The sequence below is a fragment of the Aegilops tauschii genome, chromosome 1 (genome assembly GCF_002575655.3).
Source record: "Aegilops tauschii subsp. strangulata cultivar AL8/78 chromosome 1, Aet v6.0, whole genome shotgun sequence".
NCBI lineage: Eukaryota > Viridiplantae > Streptophyta > Magnoliopsida > Poales > Poaceae > Aegilops > Aegilops tauschii.
Window position 1 is genome coordinate 456,025,231 of NC_053035.3, and position 16,411 is coordinate 456,041,641.

Here is a 16,411-nt window from a genome sequence, read left to right on the forward strand (position 1 = left end):
TCCAGCGTCGGCGCGGAGCTTAGGAGGTAGTCCAGGAGCGGATGCAGATTGTGGTCTGCATCGACGACATCTGGAAGACAAAAGGTGTGCTGGGTTTGTGGTTCGTGGATGGCAGGTATGGTTTCCTCCTTCGGCGTGTTAGTCGTGGTGGGGTGCCGGATCTGGAGTTCGATGGCGTGTCCGGGGTGTTGCATCGGTCTGATTCGTTCAACGGTAATGGCTTCACTTTTGGTGAGCCACCTTGGAGGTCCGCAAAGCTGCATATCAGCGATGGAGCCGCGTCGAGTTCGGCTGAAGAGGTGATCTGTTATTCTTTTCTTCTGTGGCTGCTCTGGTGGTGCCAGAGGCAGGTGACGGGCGTTGGTGTCAAGCTTAGAGATGTTCTGCTACCTTTTCAGTTTTGTCATGTCGGTCCTTACGTGGCTTGTACTTTGTTCTTTATGATCTGAATGAGACATTTGCACCGGATCCAATACAAGATTCGTCCAACAAGTTGGTATGGTACGGTGCAGGAGTGAGTCACAAGTCCAATTCCACAGTATTATGAACGTGGCTGTCTAGTCTCCGTTGGCGTGTGTATAGAGAGTTGAATAAACACAATGCAAGTGGCCTGACGTAAAACAAATACTATAAATAGTAGAACTACAGGTACCTCACATCCATCGCGACATTAATTTCATGCACCATGTCTAGATTCGTTTTTAGTCTTATAACCCTCCTTCCACTTATCTCACTTCTTGCGCTGCGCTCCTGTGCTGCAGCATCGGGAGGACACATGCTGGGCGCCGGGTCATCCCTGTCCGTGGAAGACCACGAGCGGCCCTTCCTGGTGTCGCCGGACGCCACCTTCTCCTGCGGCTTCCTCCCGGCCGTCGACGTCGACAACGCCTTCTACTTCTCCCTCTGGTTCACCGCGGCCACGGACAGGACCGCCGTCTGGACGGCCAACCCCGGCGCCCCCGTGAACGGCCGGATTTCCCGTGTATCCTTCGGTGCCGACGGCAAGCTAGCCCTCGCCGACGCCAACGGGACGACTGTGTGGGACAGCAAGGCAGCCGGCAACAAGTACTTCACTGTCTCCCTCCTCGACACCGGTAATCTTCGGGTCGTGGACCCGTCCACCGGCCGTGCCGTGTGGCAGAGCTTCGAGTGGCCGACGGACACCCTGCTGCCGTCGCAGGCGCTGACCAAGGACACGAAGCTCGTCGCCGGCTACTACGCCCTCTACTACGACAACGACAACGTGCTGCGGCTCCTGTACGACGGCCCGGAGATCGCCAGCATCTACTGGCCTAACCCGGGCATAAGCCTAAGCGTGTTCGACAACGGCCGGACCAACTACAACAGCTCACGCATCGGCGTCCTCGACGACACCGGTGTGTTCCTCTCCAGCGACAACCTGCGAGTCGAGGCCTCCGACCTGGGCGCCTCCGGCGTCAAGAGGCGGCTAACCATCGAGCAGGACGGAAACGTGAGGATGTACAGCCTCGACGCGGCCGGAGGATGGACTGTCACGTGGGCTGCGGTCAAGCAGCCGTGCTCCGTCCGTGGGCTGTGTGGCAAGAACGCCGTCTGCGAGTACCAGCCGTTCCTCCGGTGCTCCTGCGCGCCGGGGTACGAGATGGTGGACCGCCGGGACTGGAGGAAGGGCTGCAACCCGACCTTCAGCCTCCCCGCCACCAACTGCAGCACGTCGGAACAGCGGTTCACGTTCGTCAAGGTAGCGCACACTGACTTCTACGGCTACGACCTCGGGTTCAACCAGTCCGTCACGTTCCAATACTGCAAGAGCATCTGCTTGAGTATGTGCTCCTGCGCCGCCTTCCAATACAGGACGGATGGCAAGGGCGGATGCTATCCCAAGGGCATCCTGTTCAACGGTTACACGTCGCCCACACCCGAAGGGACCATATATCTCAAGCTGCCTAGCGACCTCAACGCCCCGGCAACGCCGCCACCCGCGGTCCTCGACTGCGATCAAAATGCCGCCATCGTCCCGCCAACATACGCGGACACGTACGGGACACCAAGCAGCGGCCCAAATTTGTCCTATCTTTTTTGGTTCGCCGCGGTGCTAGGATTTCTCGAGGCCCTCTTCATCGCCACGGCGTGGTGGTTCCTGTCAGGCCAGGAGAGCATGCCCAGTTCGCTGGTGGCCGGCTACCGGCTGGTCATGGGGACCCAGTTCAGAAGGTTCACGTATCGAGAGCTCAAGAAAGCGACCGGAAACTTCAACGAAGAGCTCGGTCGCGGCGGTTCCGGCGTGGTGTACCGCGGTGTGCTTGACAAGACCACCGTGCTGGCGGTGAAGGAGCTAACAAACGTGGTGCAGGGCGAGGAGGAGTTCTGGGCGGAGATGGCGGTGTTTGGGAGGATCAACCATATCAACTTGGTGAGGACCTGGGGGTTCTGCTCCGAGGGAAAGCACAAGCTGCTGGTGTACGAGTACGTGGAGAATGGGTCGCTGGACAGGCACCTGTTCGGCGAGGACATCGGCAAGGCACTGGCATGGAGAGACCGGTTCAAGATCGCACTGGGCGCGGCCAAGGGCCTAGCCTACCTCCACCACGAGTGCCTGGAGTGGGTCATCCACTGTGACGTCAAGCCGGAGAACATCCTGCTCACTCGAGACCTCGACCCAAAGATCGCCGACTTCGGGCTGTCCAAGCTATCCGGGAGGAAAGCCGTCGCCGACGGCATGCAACTCTCCCAGATGAGGGGGACGACAGGGTACATGGCACCCGAGTGGGTGCTGGGGCTACCGATCGACGCAAAGGTCGATGTTTACAGCTATGGCATTGTGCTTCTGGAGATCCTGATGGGAAGCCGGATAACTGAACAGACGACAGTGGACCGCGCCGAGCGGCTGCAGATGAGCCAAATTGTGCAGGCCCTGAAGCAGGTGGTGGCGAATGGAGACGTCATGTCGTTGATGGATAGCAGGCTGAACGGGCTGTTCAACCCTCAACAAGCCATGGAAATGTTGAAGATCTCCTTATCGTGCATGGAGGAGAGGAGCAGCAGGCCGACCATGGACGACATTTTTAAAGCTCTTATAGCATGCGATGACGAGGACGAACACCCTGCGTACTTGTCGTGACTTAGATTTCTTGCTGTATTAATTCGTCAAAAGGTTTACCAAAAATGTAGTGAGACGTTGAATATGGTCTTCTAGACGTGAAAAGTATAAGATTGCGGTTAGTTGTGCATGCGATTACAATCGATATGTCGTTTGGTTTGCACCTGCCTATGGCACCACTTGTTTTCTTTTTTTACTTTTCTCCGAGCAGAGACCAATGGAGTAAGGCCTCCTTTGCTTTACAGGAATTTTTATAGAAATCTATCTATCAATGTTCCTATAATTACGACTACAATACTTTATTAAAAGAAAAATATGGTTAAAAATAAAGAAATATGCTAGAAAATCTCATAAAAATCATAAATATCTAACTGTTAATTTGGCATCTCATAAAACCACAACCATTAGATCTTGGAATACCCCCTATTCCATCAAAGAAAACCTTATCATCATCAAATAGAAAAAATAAATCCCAAGAGCAGCTACAACCACGGACAGCAAATCCGACCTCTCAAACACCCGCGGGCGCGTCCACGGGCATTGAACGGTCACGCCTCAAATTTCCCTCTCCACATCCGTGGACCTTATATCCGGCATCCTATATCCATACTTCGCATTTAATGTGAGCTATTACTTTACGTGATCAAACAACGCACAACAAAATCAACATGAAATGGACACCAAATGCACATAAACGAACTGTACATCATCCAAAAAATCATCGGAGTTCATCACCAGACAAGTTCTTAACTTCAACAACTAAAAAACAATAATAAACATAGGAGGGGCTTCTTCACCACTTCCTCGCCGGGCCTTTCCCCTCCCGGTCGCCAGCCTAGGCGTACGGGGTTGGTGGAGGATCTTCGTCATCGGAGGAGGAGGTGGAATTGTGGTCGTCGCCGCCGTCGAAGTCAGAGTCAAATAGGATGATCAGCCCCTTCATCTGGCAGACGGCCCTGTCCTGCTGCTTGGCGAGCTGAGCCGCCTCCACCGCTGCCTCCTTTGCCTCGCGCTCCGACTGCTTTATGGCAAGCCGGAGTGCCTTCGCGTTCTTCCATTGTAGGTGGCGGACGTCCGTCTCCGCCGCCGTGAGCGACCAGCGGTAGACCCAAGCGAGGAGCAGCTCGTCCTTGTCGGGTTCCGCCGGCATCCCACCACCAGTGGCGGAGCTAGGCAGGTTCTTCCGGGGGGGGGGGGGGCAAGCAGAAAATACTACTCTCTCCATCCGGAAATACTTGTCATCAAAATTGATAAAAGGGGATGTATCTAGATGTATTTTAGTTCTAGATACATCTCTTTTTATTCATTTTGATGACAAGTATTTTCGGACGGAGGGAGTAGATGTTTTGGGGGGGGGGGGGCAAAGGGTATATTTTTTGTACTCCGAGCACCCCTTAGAAAAATTTCTTCCTATTTTTTATTATGGCTAGGGGGCCATGCCCCTGTAGGCTACAACGTAGTTCCGCTGTTGCCCACGACGTCACCACATGGACTGCTCCGCCGCGTCCCTCTCCTTTGCTCGCCTCTACTCGCGGCGGGTGGCGCGCATGTCCGATTTCGAAGTGCGTGTGCGGGCCTGCCGCACGGGCACTAGCACCCACCGCTGCCCTCATGGAGCATCGGCCGGCGGGGGACGGGGTACATGGAACCCTAGTTGGTGCTGGTCCTGCAGGTCGACACCAATGTCGATGTGTACAGCTATGCATCGTACTTCTGGAGATCCTGATGGGGAGTAGGGTCACTGAACAGATGACCACTGACGGCAGGGAGAGGCTGCAGATGAGCCAGATTGTGCAAGCCCTGAAACAGGTGGTGGCGAGTGAAGACATCATGTCATTGGTGGATAGCAGGCTGAACAGGCAGTTCAATCCTCAACAGGCCATGGAAATGGTGAAGATCCCCTTGTCGTGCATGGAGGAGAGGGGCAACAGGCCTACCATCGATGACTTCAAAACTCTTATGTCATGCGATGACGAGGACGAACACCCTGCATATTTGTTGTGACTTTGATTCCTTCCTATATTAATTCGTCAAAAGGCTTACCAAAAATGTAGTCAGACGGTGAATATGATCTTCTAGACGTGAAAAGGATAAGTTGCAGTTAGTTGTGCATGCGATTACGATTGATATGTCGTTTGGTTTGCACCTGCCTATGGCACCGCTTGTTTTCATTTTTTACTTTTCTCCGAGCAGATACCAAAGGAGTAAGGCCTCCTTTGGTTTACATGAATTTTTATAGAAATCTTTCTATCAACGTTTCTATAATTACAATTACAATACTTTAATAAAAGAAAAATATGATTAAAAATAAAAAAATATGCTAGAAAATCTCATAAAAATATCTAACGGTTAATTTGGCATCTCATAAAACCACAACCATGAGATCTTGGAATTAGGCAATTACATTGTAATTGAAAGGTATTAACACCCCTGTGGCACCCCGATCCGCATGGAGCAGGGGGCCTTCTCACGTCAGCCCAGGATAACACCTGACGCACGACAGGTCCATAATACAGCATTCCAGGTACAATAATATTCATCAAATACATGTGCATCAGAGTACATCATTGATGAATACAATTATCTCACATAGCCCTAAGGCTATTAAATGACAGCGGAAGTCTAAAAAAAAGGCGGCGGAAGTCTTGGTTTGGCGGCTCATCAACTCTGGCTGGGCTCCACAACTGACAGGACTGGCAAGGTTATGTCCTAGCACGACGGATCAAGCGAACAATTCGGGTATGACCTACAAAACTGGCATGACATGCCAGGTCAGTACATTGAATGTACTTGCAAGACAACCAAATACATAGCATCCAAACAAGCAGAAGACAAAGCGAGAACCGAGCGCATGCAACAGCCTATCCCACCTCAATTACTAAACATGGCACGATAAAAATCAACTAAGCATGAACAATATCATAGCATCTACTAACATGACAATGACATGGCATATTAAAACATGCTTCTACATGGCAATGGCAAGACATAGCATATCATCTCAATCATGGCATAATTTAACATATAAATCAAAGCATGGCATGACATCATGAAACTATGCTGAAAATAAACTACCAATAATATCCAATGCAGACATAGCATGTTAACTCCATGTAATCGTCTTCTGTTCTGCCTTGGTTTTTAAATGCAACATATTACCCATGCGATGCAACCAAACTTGTGCAGCGAGTCCCTCGGACTCTCTTACCAACGGGTTGCCTCGCAACCGAACGGTGATCTTTCCGGCGATGACAACCACGACCAACTTGGTCTAACTCTCATCGAGACCTTGTCTCACGGCTATCTCATAGTCCAAGTCACCATATTCTTGTTACCACATCTTTATTTACCAACCTAATTATTTCAGGTTTATCCTCCATTTCGACCAAGACCTGATAGTGGGACCTACTACGAACTGTATGCTATCGATAGACATTATATACACTCTACAGAGGTAGCACACTGTACCCACACCACGGAACCCATGGCCTCGTCATCCCATTCGGGTGGACCAACGGCATTCCGACGAAACCGACCTACTGCCATGACACTCTCCCGGCCACTCCGACCCACTCCCAAATGGGCTAGTCCTGGGTGGCCCCGTGTCAACCAAAGACACAACAACCACCGTCGTGGCCAAAACGTCCCTCACGGGGACCGGTACCAAAAATGTCAAAAACGGGCACACAAGGTTATGTCCGCCTACCTGATCAGGGTAAGCACGCCCATAACCTTCCCTAGTTGGAGGCACCGACGAGAGGCACGACAATAGATCGCATTAAGGCCTTCCCACAAAGGCAAATTTGGCTGCACTGAAAAAGTTCGATTTGGTGGCACTATGACTCGATCCCATCGATGACGGAGGAGGTTTGTTATTATTAAGTCAATTTAATTCCTTCTCCATCATCATGAACATGAATGCAACAATGAGCATGTAGCATACAAATGCATGAACAAAATATTGAACTTCTCAAGTGCACAACTATAACATAAAGAACATGACAATACCAAGTGCTAGCATATTAACAGGGCATTTCAATCATCATAGCAATTTAGAACGATGACACGAAAATAAAGTAGAGTAGTTACATGGCATTAACAAAAATATTCTAATTAGCATGGCAAAAGATATCATGAAAACACAAGCATGCATGACAGGCATAATGGAATAACTTCAGACGAAAACGATATGAAACAACTGCAACTACACACACACAAGGTGCAAGCAAAGTCAACATGCAAGTTCGGGGCTCATGATAAGAGGTTGGCTTGCCTGTGGGTCGAGGAATACTCCGAGAAAAAGTGCGAAACGATCGCGGAAATATTTGCCAGAAACAGTTCTCTCTCGGAGGGGGATGTTTACGGGCAAGGGCAGAATGGTCATTTTCAGAATGTTCAAACATCAAGAAAATGGTCCCATCAAAAAGGGCTCGACGAATAGAGAATTTGAGCGTTGGAATCACCTTATTCGGAGTTACGGGTAAAAAGATACGGACGTTTAAAGCTCAGGGACTAGTCTGTAAAAATACTTCTACAAACAGGCCCCTGGTAGTTTAAACAGAACGTGTCTTTTCTGAAAATACGTTTTCCAGAGAGGGAAACGTATTCCCGGCCGAAGGAGAGGAGAAATACGCCTTCTGAGATTGAAAGCGTACTCTCCAGAAATGCGCTTCCGCGCGGGGAAAGCGCCTTCAAGTGCGAGGCCGTGGCAGAATACGCCTTTTCCAGGGGAAAGCGTACTTCACCGAAGCCGTCTCCACTTAATCCAACGTGGTGCTCCCCGTTTCACCGATAGGTGGGGTCACGCGGGGAGGGGCCCGCCTGGCCCTGGCGTCTTCAACCTCCCGCATCGACGCGCGCCTGGCCGAGGGGAGGCGACCGCCCCGACGGCGCTTGCCGGCGCGTCCGGCCACGGCAGGCGACGGGCGACCTACCCACGGGCTCAGGAGGAGGAGGCGCACCCCGGGGTAGTCTCCGTTTCCGGCGAGGATCGCGGGAGAAGAAGCAGTAGGGCCCGCGGCGGAGAGAAGCTTCGACCACCGGAGAAGATGGGGCTGTGGTGGGGGAACGGGAGGGCTGAGGCCACGCAGAGGTTCGCCGGAGCCTGAGGGTTGCAGAGGTGGTGGAGGAACGACGAGGGGAGGCTCTGGTCACCGGAATCAGGGAAGGCCGGGGTGGCGGCCATGGCTAAGGGGAGGGGGCCAGAGAGGGGCTCCGGGAAGAATGAGCGCTTGGGGAGGCATAGAAGAGGGCGGGGGAGCTGCTGATGAGCTCGGACGAGGCGCGGACGGGCTATTTATAGCCGGGGCAGGGGCACCCGAGCCGGGCACCGCCGAGCGCATCCGGCCACGGCTCTGCCGTGCTTAGCAGTCACGGGGAGGCACGGGAAGGCGACGAGCGCCAGAGAGTCACGGAGGCGAGCAGCGCTCGGAGACGAACGAAGGAAGAGGACACCGGGGAGGAAGAGGACGAGCTCACGGGCACGCACTGCTCGAGCATTGGCACGGCTCGTCGGAGAAGAAAACGAAGGGGGCCAGAGGTCCAGGGGGAAGACGACGTTGAGGGGGAGCTGTTGGGCATTATTGGCGAGGCCAGAGACGGTCGGAGCAGCGCTGCCGACGAGAACAGTGGCTAGACCACCGTTTTGGCTGGCTGCCCTCGTAGTCACCACTGGCATGGCGCGCTCTGGGGTTTTTACTGATGTAAGTTCATGTCTACCGCGTAGTCCTTCCAGAGTGGAGTATTACCATGGTAAAGAAACGGGCAGAGACAAATTGAGCTGAGTAAACCAAGCTGCACAAGTTTGCTGTTGCAAACTTGGCAACATCCTAGAGATAAAACCAGAGAGGTTAAATGGTTGTCTGGGAGGCTTAGGGTAGAAAGGACTACGGTCCTGGGAGTTTTGAGGTAATTTGGACAACTATTTACCATAGTTGCTGTACAACCACCAAATCTGACCCAGAAACTGAATCATGATGAAGCACTCACTAGGAGTGATGGATTGAGCTAAATCTTGGCAAATCTTGATGATTTGGACATACAATGACGCTGTAAAAAGTTCATACCAAATGGACTCACCAAAATGGTACTTTCTTCACAACTATCATTTCTGTCCAAAAACTTCAGAAAAATCCTCAGGGCAATTGGCTGGATGAAATGAGCCAAAATATTGTGGATATGGATCATATAGATAGGAAAAGGCCTGTGAAAATTATCGGCCATAATGGAGCAAGATAAAATGCACTTGCTTCACAAACTGAAAAATATGACAGAAACCAATAGTTGCTCCTGTGCTCACATAGTTCAATGAAATGAACTAAATTTGGGTGGGGGATGATTATTTGAGATATAGGATAGGATGGCAAAGTTTCGTCCCATTTTGAAACTCTATGAAGGTACTTCCTTCACAAAGTTGCATTCTGGTCAGAAACTTTGAAAAATTGCACAGGGAGCTAGGATGAATGGATTGAGCTCATATTTGGCATCCATGGGTTATTTATCAATTTTAAACACCCTGCCGAATTGCAGCTCAATTGGATTTAGGAATAAAGCACTTCCTTTGCAAAATTTCAGAGAAGGCAGAAACTTGCATTGGATCATGTGCCAAATTTTTGAACTGAGGAACATGATATTAGGTTGGAACTAGTGATTATATAGCAAGGACATGCTCCACAATTTATGTGGGAATTTTCTCTGCTATAGAAATAGTAGTTCCTTTGGAAAATGGCAGAAATGCAATATTGGCATTAAATAGGAAAAGGCAATTTTCCTTATTTAATTATGGCCAATATAATTGCCAGAGCTTGAATTAGGCGTAAGTATCAACTCCACCAATTCTCATGAATTTAGGAGATGGCTAGCTATGCCTTTGGATTTTAGTCCTCAGAAAGGCAAGAAAAGGAATAAATCATAATTAAAAAATATTGCATGGGGCTTAGCAATATTTTTGCATATCCAAGGTGCCGAAAGATAGGATGATCTCTGGGAACAATTGGGAGGATAAACAGATCAAAGAAAATGAGAGCTCCTTTGTATTCACAAAGGGCATATTCAAATTCCAAAAATTTGGAATTAGGGTTTGAGAGGGTTTGAGCTGATGCAAATGAGGTCTTGCCCACTGAAAAAGACATGAGCAGGGTTTTGAAAGGTTGCAAATGACAAAATTTCTCAGAGTCATCCGGCAAACTCAGGAGAAAATTTTGAAAATGAGTGCCAGGAAGGGAATAACAGCTCAAAAATTGATAACCCAATTTTGGGGCTGTTACAACTCTTCCCCCCTTAAAAAGAATCTCGTCCTCGAGATTCCTAGGGTTACAACACAATTGAAAGAATAACCACTCCGGGGAAAAACCTCGGGGTTAATTTTTAACCCTTTGGTTAAATTCAAACGAGTTGCGGGCACCGATAATTGGTACACCCAAAGAGAGAAGAGGCAAACCTGGTTATATTCACGGATAGGGGCATTCGAGATCAAACTCCCGAAAAAGTGCTAGATGCACCCAGTGAACAGTGGTTTCACCTGCTGACACGTGGGTCCAGGGCCCACTGGCAGCCTCCTTCTTCTACCTCCGGTTTGCTGCTTCTCCTACGCTGCTGCTTCGCGTGCGGCTTGGTGCAGCACGCATCTAGCTCCTACGGCGATAAGGACCCTAGAGCCATAGTGCACGGCGTGCACGGCGCAAGTGCAGCGAGCACTCACGTCGCGGGCCAGCACCTTGTCGGCACTGCTCGCGAATTCGCCTCCTGGACGCCGGTGATCGAGCGACGAGCGGTTCTCCTGGACCTCGCTCACCGTACACCGGGGTTGGGCTATAAAAACGGTAGCGTGGCTCTCCTCCAACGCCCAAGCACAATGCCGCTCTACTACCTCTTCGGTTTGGGTGAGATCGAGCCGAGCTCCTTCGGCGAGGAGGTGTTCCTGGTGGCGCTACGGTTGTTCCTCGCGGCGCTGCTGGGCACACTGATCGGCTCGTCACTCCTCCTGCTGATTCTCATCAAGAATGATCGAGCTCGGAACAACGCGCGGTTGGGTGCGGTGGCTCGAGACGCGGGAGAAGATGGCGCACTGGGTGGTCCTCCACCATGCTTGATTTTTTGTCGCTTTGCGCCGGCGGAGTAATCGCGTGCTGTGGTGGAGCGGTGGTGGCGATCTACCTGCGCCACGCAAGGCAGAGCCGATGGTGGTGGTGGGGTCCAGATGCAGGTGAGGTGGCTGCGCCAGCTCAAGAATCACACGGAGTACGGAAAATTTTCACAGATAGTTCCACGAAATGTAGGTTGTCGAGGTAGAATCAAGGGTGAAATCTGTATCGAAGTAGATGTACTGGATCGAGGAAATAAAGTTGGCAATGTTCCTCCGGAAATGAAATCGGGGAAAAGAATTAGAGACGAGGAATTTCCAGACGGAAATGCCTCTACGAGGTTCTAAATTTGAAAATCCGGCACACGGGGTATGCACAGATAGAGAGGGATATGTGACTTTGCATTTCCCCGAGTACTGCCCGAATGTACTCGTGAGTGAACCGGGTATGCGTGCAGTATGCAGTAAAATCTAAACTAGCAAATAGACAGAGGCAATAGTCATGCAACGGAGAAACACACCAGACAAATCATACTAAAGTGTTTTAATGCTAGTGGGTATATGTACTCCTGGTATACATATACCTACACCAGCGCGCATTTTATTAAAGACTCGGTGCGAGTCAATGTTATTTAGTGTATGTGATCTACTAATTAAAATCTTGTTAGCAACATGGTGTCAACCCTGTCAAACATTGCTGCTTGATAGGGAGACAAGCAAAAACAATACAAAAACAAAAGCACAAAAGCATACATGGAACACAACATACGGATGACAACCGTACCAGCATACAACAAAGCACGAACGCGCTGCACGCTAAACGAAACAACTCATTCCGGGATACATAGTTCTATCCTCATATCGAGGATGAACCGACAGACTGATCATCTTACTACGTGACTGAGGTCATGCAGAGGACTTGTCTTGCTGGGGCTCTCCGGGAGGACGAAGACTGAGCCAATCTCCATCTTCATCGTCTGACAACACTATGGGTTGGGGTTCGGCTGCTGGGGGTGTGGCTGAAATTAATCCGAGCAAATGCTGCTGGTGGATCCGTAAAAGAGCCTTGTCGAGGGTGATGATGTTGGGTCTAGGCCACAACACAGGCTGAGAGGATAGCACTGGTTTGGATGGCGTTGGGCAAATGACTTGAGATGCGAATTTACGAGCCTCACGGTAAGCTTCCTTGACGACTCGCACCGCATCGTTGTCCAGAGTTCTAAACTCAGCAAGCATCTGGGAAATCATCATCCCCTGGGCGGTGATATACTGCACCAGGCAAGCGATTGCGGGGTCATCTCCTTGGATAGCGGGAGAAGGTTGCATTCCCACTTCTGTCACAATGGGGTAAAAGCAGAAATCCCGCCTCGCTGCCATATGCGGGTATCTGGTTCGGAGGTGAAGCATAGCCTCCACAGCAGCGGCCTGAATGGCTAAATCAGAGGTAGGCATAGCTCTACCCTAAAAAACCAACGGCTGGCCATCTGCTGCTAGGCTGATGCACACTCTTGCATCAAAGCGATGAAGGTGAGGGACAGGTGACGATTGGAACACTAGGTAATCGGGGCTAGCCTTACAGCCAAAGGCTTTGGTGAGCATCTCAACAAGAAGGGGTGGAAAGCCAATGTGGTTGACGGCACCGGTGCGGCTGTGAAACTTGGGAGCTTTGAAGGTGCCAGTCATGGCTGGAGTGCTACTAGCTAGGCTTCTCTGCAGGGACATGGTTGACTGAGGGGTGAGCGATATGGCGAGCGGAAAGGAGGTATTTATAGGCAGCTATGCGGGACATGCCCGCATGGTGTGGCCCCTTTCCCTTAATGGCAAATGGCAAGTGGTGTGGCCGACCAGAAAGGATATGGTTGCTATTCGTTCCACGGATAACTAGGCGGGGACAGCGGGGTGAGGACGTGTCGGTCCCGACTGCGCCACCTGTTGATTAACAGTGGCCATGCCGGATGCAGGGATGGGTCAAATCCCTTAGGGCCATTACTGGTTAATGGTAGCGGTGATCTAATACTAGGATAACCTAAGCCAGCCTGGCTGCTCCGATACCATGTCTTGTGGCACCCCGATCCGCATGGAGCAGGGGGCCTTCGCACGTCAGCCCAGGATAACACCTGACGCACGACAGGTCCATAATACAGCATTCCAGGTACAATAATATTCATCAAATACATGTGCATCAGAGTACATCATTGATGAATACAATTATCTGACATAGCCCTAAGGCTATTAAATGACAACGGAAGTCTAAAAAAAGGCGGCCGAAGTCTTGGTTTGGCGGCTCATCAACTCTGGCTGGGCTCCACAACTCACAGGACCGGCAAGGTTATGTCCTAGCACGACGGATCAAGCGAACAATTCGGGTACGACCTACAAAACTGGCATGACACGCCAGGTCAGTACATTGAATGTACTTGCAAGACAACCAAATACATAGCATCCAAACAAGCAGAAGACAAAGCGAGAACCGAGCGCATGCAACAGCCTATCCCACCTCAATTACTAAACATGGCACGATAAAAATCAACTAAGCATGAACAATATCATAGCATCCACTAACATGACAATGACATGGCATATTAAAACATGCTTCTACATGGCAATGGCAAGACATAGCATATCATCTCAATCATGGCATAATTTAACATATAAATCAAAGCATGGCATGGCATCATGAAACTATGCTGAAAATAAACTACCAATAATATCCAATGTAGACATAGCATGTTAACTCCATGTAATTGTCTTCTGTTCTGCCTTGGTTTTTAAATGCAACATATTACCCATGCGATGCAACCAAACTTGTGCACCGAGTCCCTCGGACTCTCTTACCAACAGGTTGCCTCGCAACCGAAGGTGATCTTTCCGGCGATCACAACTACGACCACACTTGGTCTAACTCTCATCGAGACCTTGTCTCACGGCTATCTCATAGTCCAAGTCACCATATTCTTGTTACCACATCTTTATTTACCAACCTAATTATTTCAGGTTTATCCTCCATTTCGACCAAGACCTGATAGTGGGACCTACTACGAACTGTATGCTATCGATAGACTTTATATACACTCTGCAGAGGTAGCACGCTGTACCCACAGCACAGAACCCATGGCCTTGTCATCCCATTCGGGTGGACCAACGACATTCCGACGAAACCGACCTACTGCCATGACACTCTCCCGGCCACTCCGACCCACTCCCAACTGGGCTAGTCCTGGGTGGCCCCGTGGCTACCAAAGACACAACGACCACCGTCGTGGCCAAAACGTCCCTCACGGGGACCGGTACCAAAAATATCAAAAACGGGCACACAAGGTTATGTCCGCCTACCTGATCAGGGTAAGCACGCCCATAACCTTCCCTAGTTGGAGGCACCGACAAGAGGCACGACAATAGATCGCATTAAGGCCTTCCCACATAGGCAAATGTGGCTGCACTTAAAAACTTCGATTTGGTGGCACTATGACTCGATCCCATCCATGACGGAGGAGGTTTGTTATTATTAAGTCAATTTAATTCCTTCTCCATCATCATGAACATGAATGCAACAATGAGCATGTAGCATTACAAATGCATGAACAAAATATTGAACTTCTCAAGTGCACAACTATAACATAAAGAACATGAGAATACCAAGTGCTAGCATATTAACAGGGCATTTCAATAATCATAGCAATTTAGAACGATGACATGAAAATAAAGTAGAGTAGTGACATGGCATTAACAAAAACATTCTAATTAGCATGGCAAAAGATATCACGAAAACACAAGCATGCATGACAGGCATAATGGAATAACTGCAGACGAAAACGATATGAAACAACTGCAACTACACACACACAAGGTGCAAGCAAAGTCAACATGCAAGTTCGGGGCTCATGATAAGAGGTTGGCTTGCCTGTGGGTCGAGGAATACTCCGAGAAAAAGTGCGAAACGATCGCGGAAAGATTTGCCGGAAACAGTTCTCTCTCGGAGGGGGCTGTTTACGGGCAAGGGCAAAATGGTCATTTTAAGAATGTTCAAACATCAAGAAAATGGTCCCATCGAAAAGGGCTCGACGAATAGAGAATTTGAGCGTTGGAATCACCTTATTCGGAGTTACGGGTAAAAAGATACGGACGTTTAAAGCTCAGGGACTAGTCTGTAAAAATACTTCTACAAACAGGCCCCTGGTAGTTTAAACAGAACGTGTCTTTTATGAAAATACGTTTTCCAGAGAGGGAAACTTATTCCCGGCCGAAGGAGAGGAGAAATACACCTTCAGAGATTGAAAGCGTACTCTCCAGAAATGCGCTTCCGCGCGGGGAAAGCGCCTTCTTGTGCGAGGCCGTGGCAGAATACGCCTTTTCCAAGGGAAAGCGTACTTCACCGAAGCCGTCTCCACTTAATCCAACGTGGTGCTCCCCGTTTCGCCGACAGGTGGGATCACGCGGGGAGGGGCCCGCCTGGCCCTGGCGTCTTCAACCTCCCGCATCGACGCGCGCCTGGCCGAGGGGAGGCGCCCGCCCCGACGGCGCTTGCCGGCGCGTCCGGCCACGGCAGGCGATGGGCGACCTACCCACGGGTTCAGGAGGAGGAGGCGCACCCCGGGGTAGTCTCCGTTTCCGACGAGGATCGCGGGAGAAGAAGCAGTAGGGCCCGCGGCGGAGAGAAGCTTCGGCCACCGAAGAAGATGGGGCTGTGGTGGGGTAACGGGAGGGCTGAGGCCACGTGGAGGTTCGCCGGAGCCTGAGGGTTGCAGAGGTGGTGGAGGAACGGCGAGGGGAGGCTCTGGTCGCCGGAATTAGGGAAGGCCGGGGCGGCGGCCATGGCTATGGGGAGGGGGCCAGAGAGGGGCTCCGAGAAGAATGAGCGCTTGGGGAGGCGTAGAAGAGGGCGGGGGAGCTGCTGATGAGCTCGGACGAGGCGCGGACGGGCTATTTATAGCCGGGGCAGGGGAACCCGAGCCGGGCACCGCCGAGCGCGTCCGGCCGCGGCTCTGCCGTGCTCAGCAGTCACGGGGAGGCACGGGAAGGCGACGAGGGGGAAGTGGACGAGCGCCGGAGAGTCACGGAGACGAGCAGCGCTCGGAGACGAACGGAGGAAGAGGACACCGGGGAGGAAGAGGACGAGCTCACGGGCACGCACTGCTCGAGCGTTGGCACGACTCGTCGGAGAAGAAAACGAAGGGGGCCAGAGGTCCAGGGGGAAGACGACGTCGAGTGGGAGCTGTTGGGCATTAATGGCGAGGCCAGAGACGGTCGGAGCA

The 16,411-nt window shown here is 50.9% G+C and overlaps 1 protein-coding gene and 1 long non-coding RNA gene across 2 annotated transcripts; one reads left to right on the plus strand and one right to left on the minus strand.

Annotated features, from left to right (window-relative positions):
- The first annotated feature begins 679 nt into the window (after positions 1 to 679).
- LOC109744028 (putative receptor protein kinase ZmPK1) lies at positions 680 to 3,894 on the plus strand. The gene has a single exon (XM_020303119.3). It carries the CDS (start codon positions 686 to 688, stop codon positions 3,098 to 3,100), a length of 2,415 nt encoding a protein of 804 aa, XP_020158708.1. The 5' UTR covers positions 680 to 685; the 3' UTR covers positions 3,101 to 3,894.
- Positions 3,895 to 4,807: 913 nt separating this feature from the next.
- On the minus strand, positions 4,808 to 16,140 carry LOC141025491 (uncharacterized). Its single transcript, XR_012186986.1, has 3 exons — positions 15,061 to 16,140; positions 7,353 to 13,540; positions 4,808 to 5,833 (listed from the first exon to the last, which is right to left on the minus strand). It is a non-coding gene; the product is annotated as an uncharacterized lncRNA (long non-coding RNA).
- Positions 16,141 to 16,411: the final 271 nt, after the last annotated feature.

Bases quoted from the DNA above. Each gene is read 5' to 3' on its own strand.
- LOC109744028 (XM_020303119.3), top strand. From the start codon at position 686: ATGTCTAGATTCGTTTTTAGTCTTATAACCCTCCTTCCACTTATCTCA.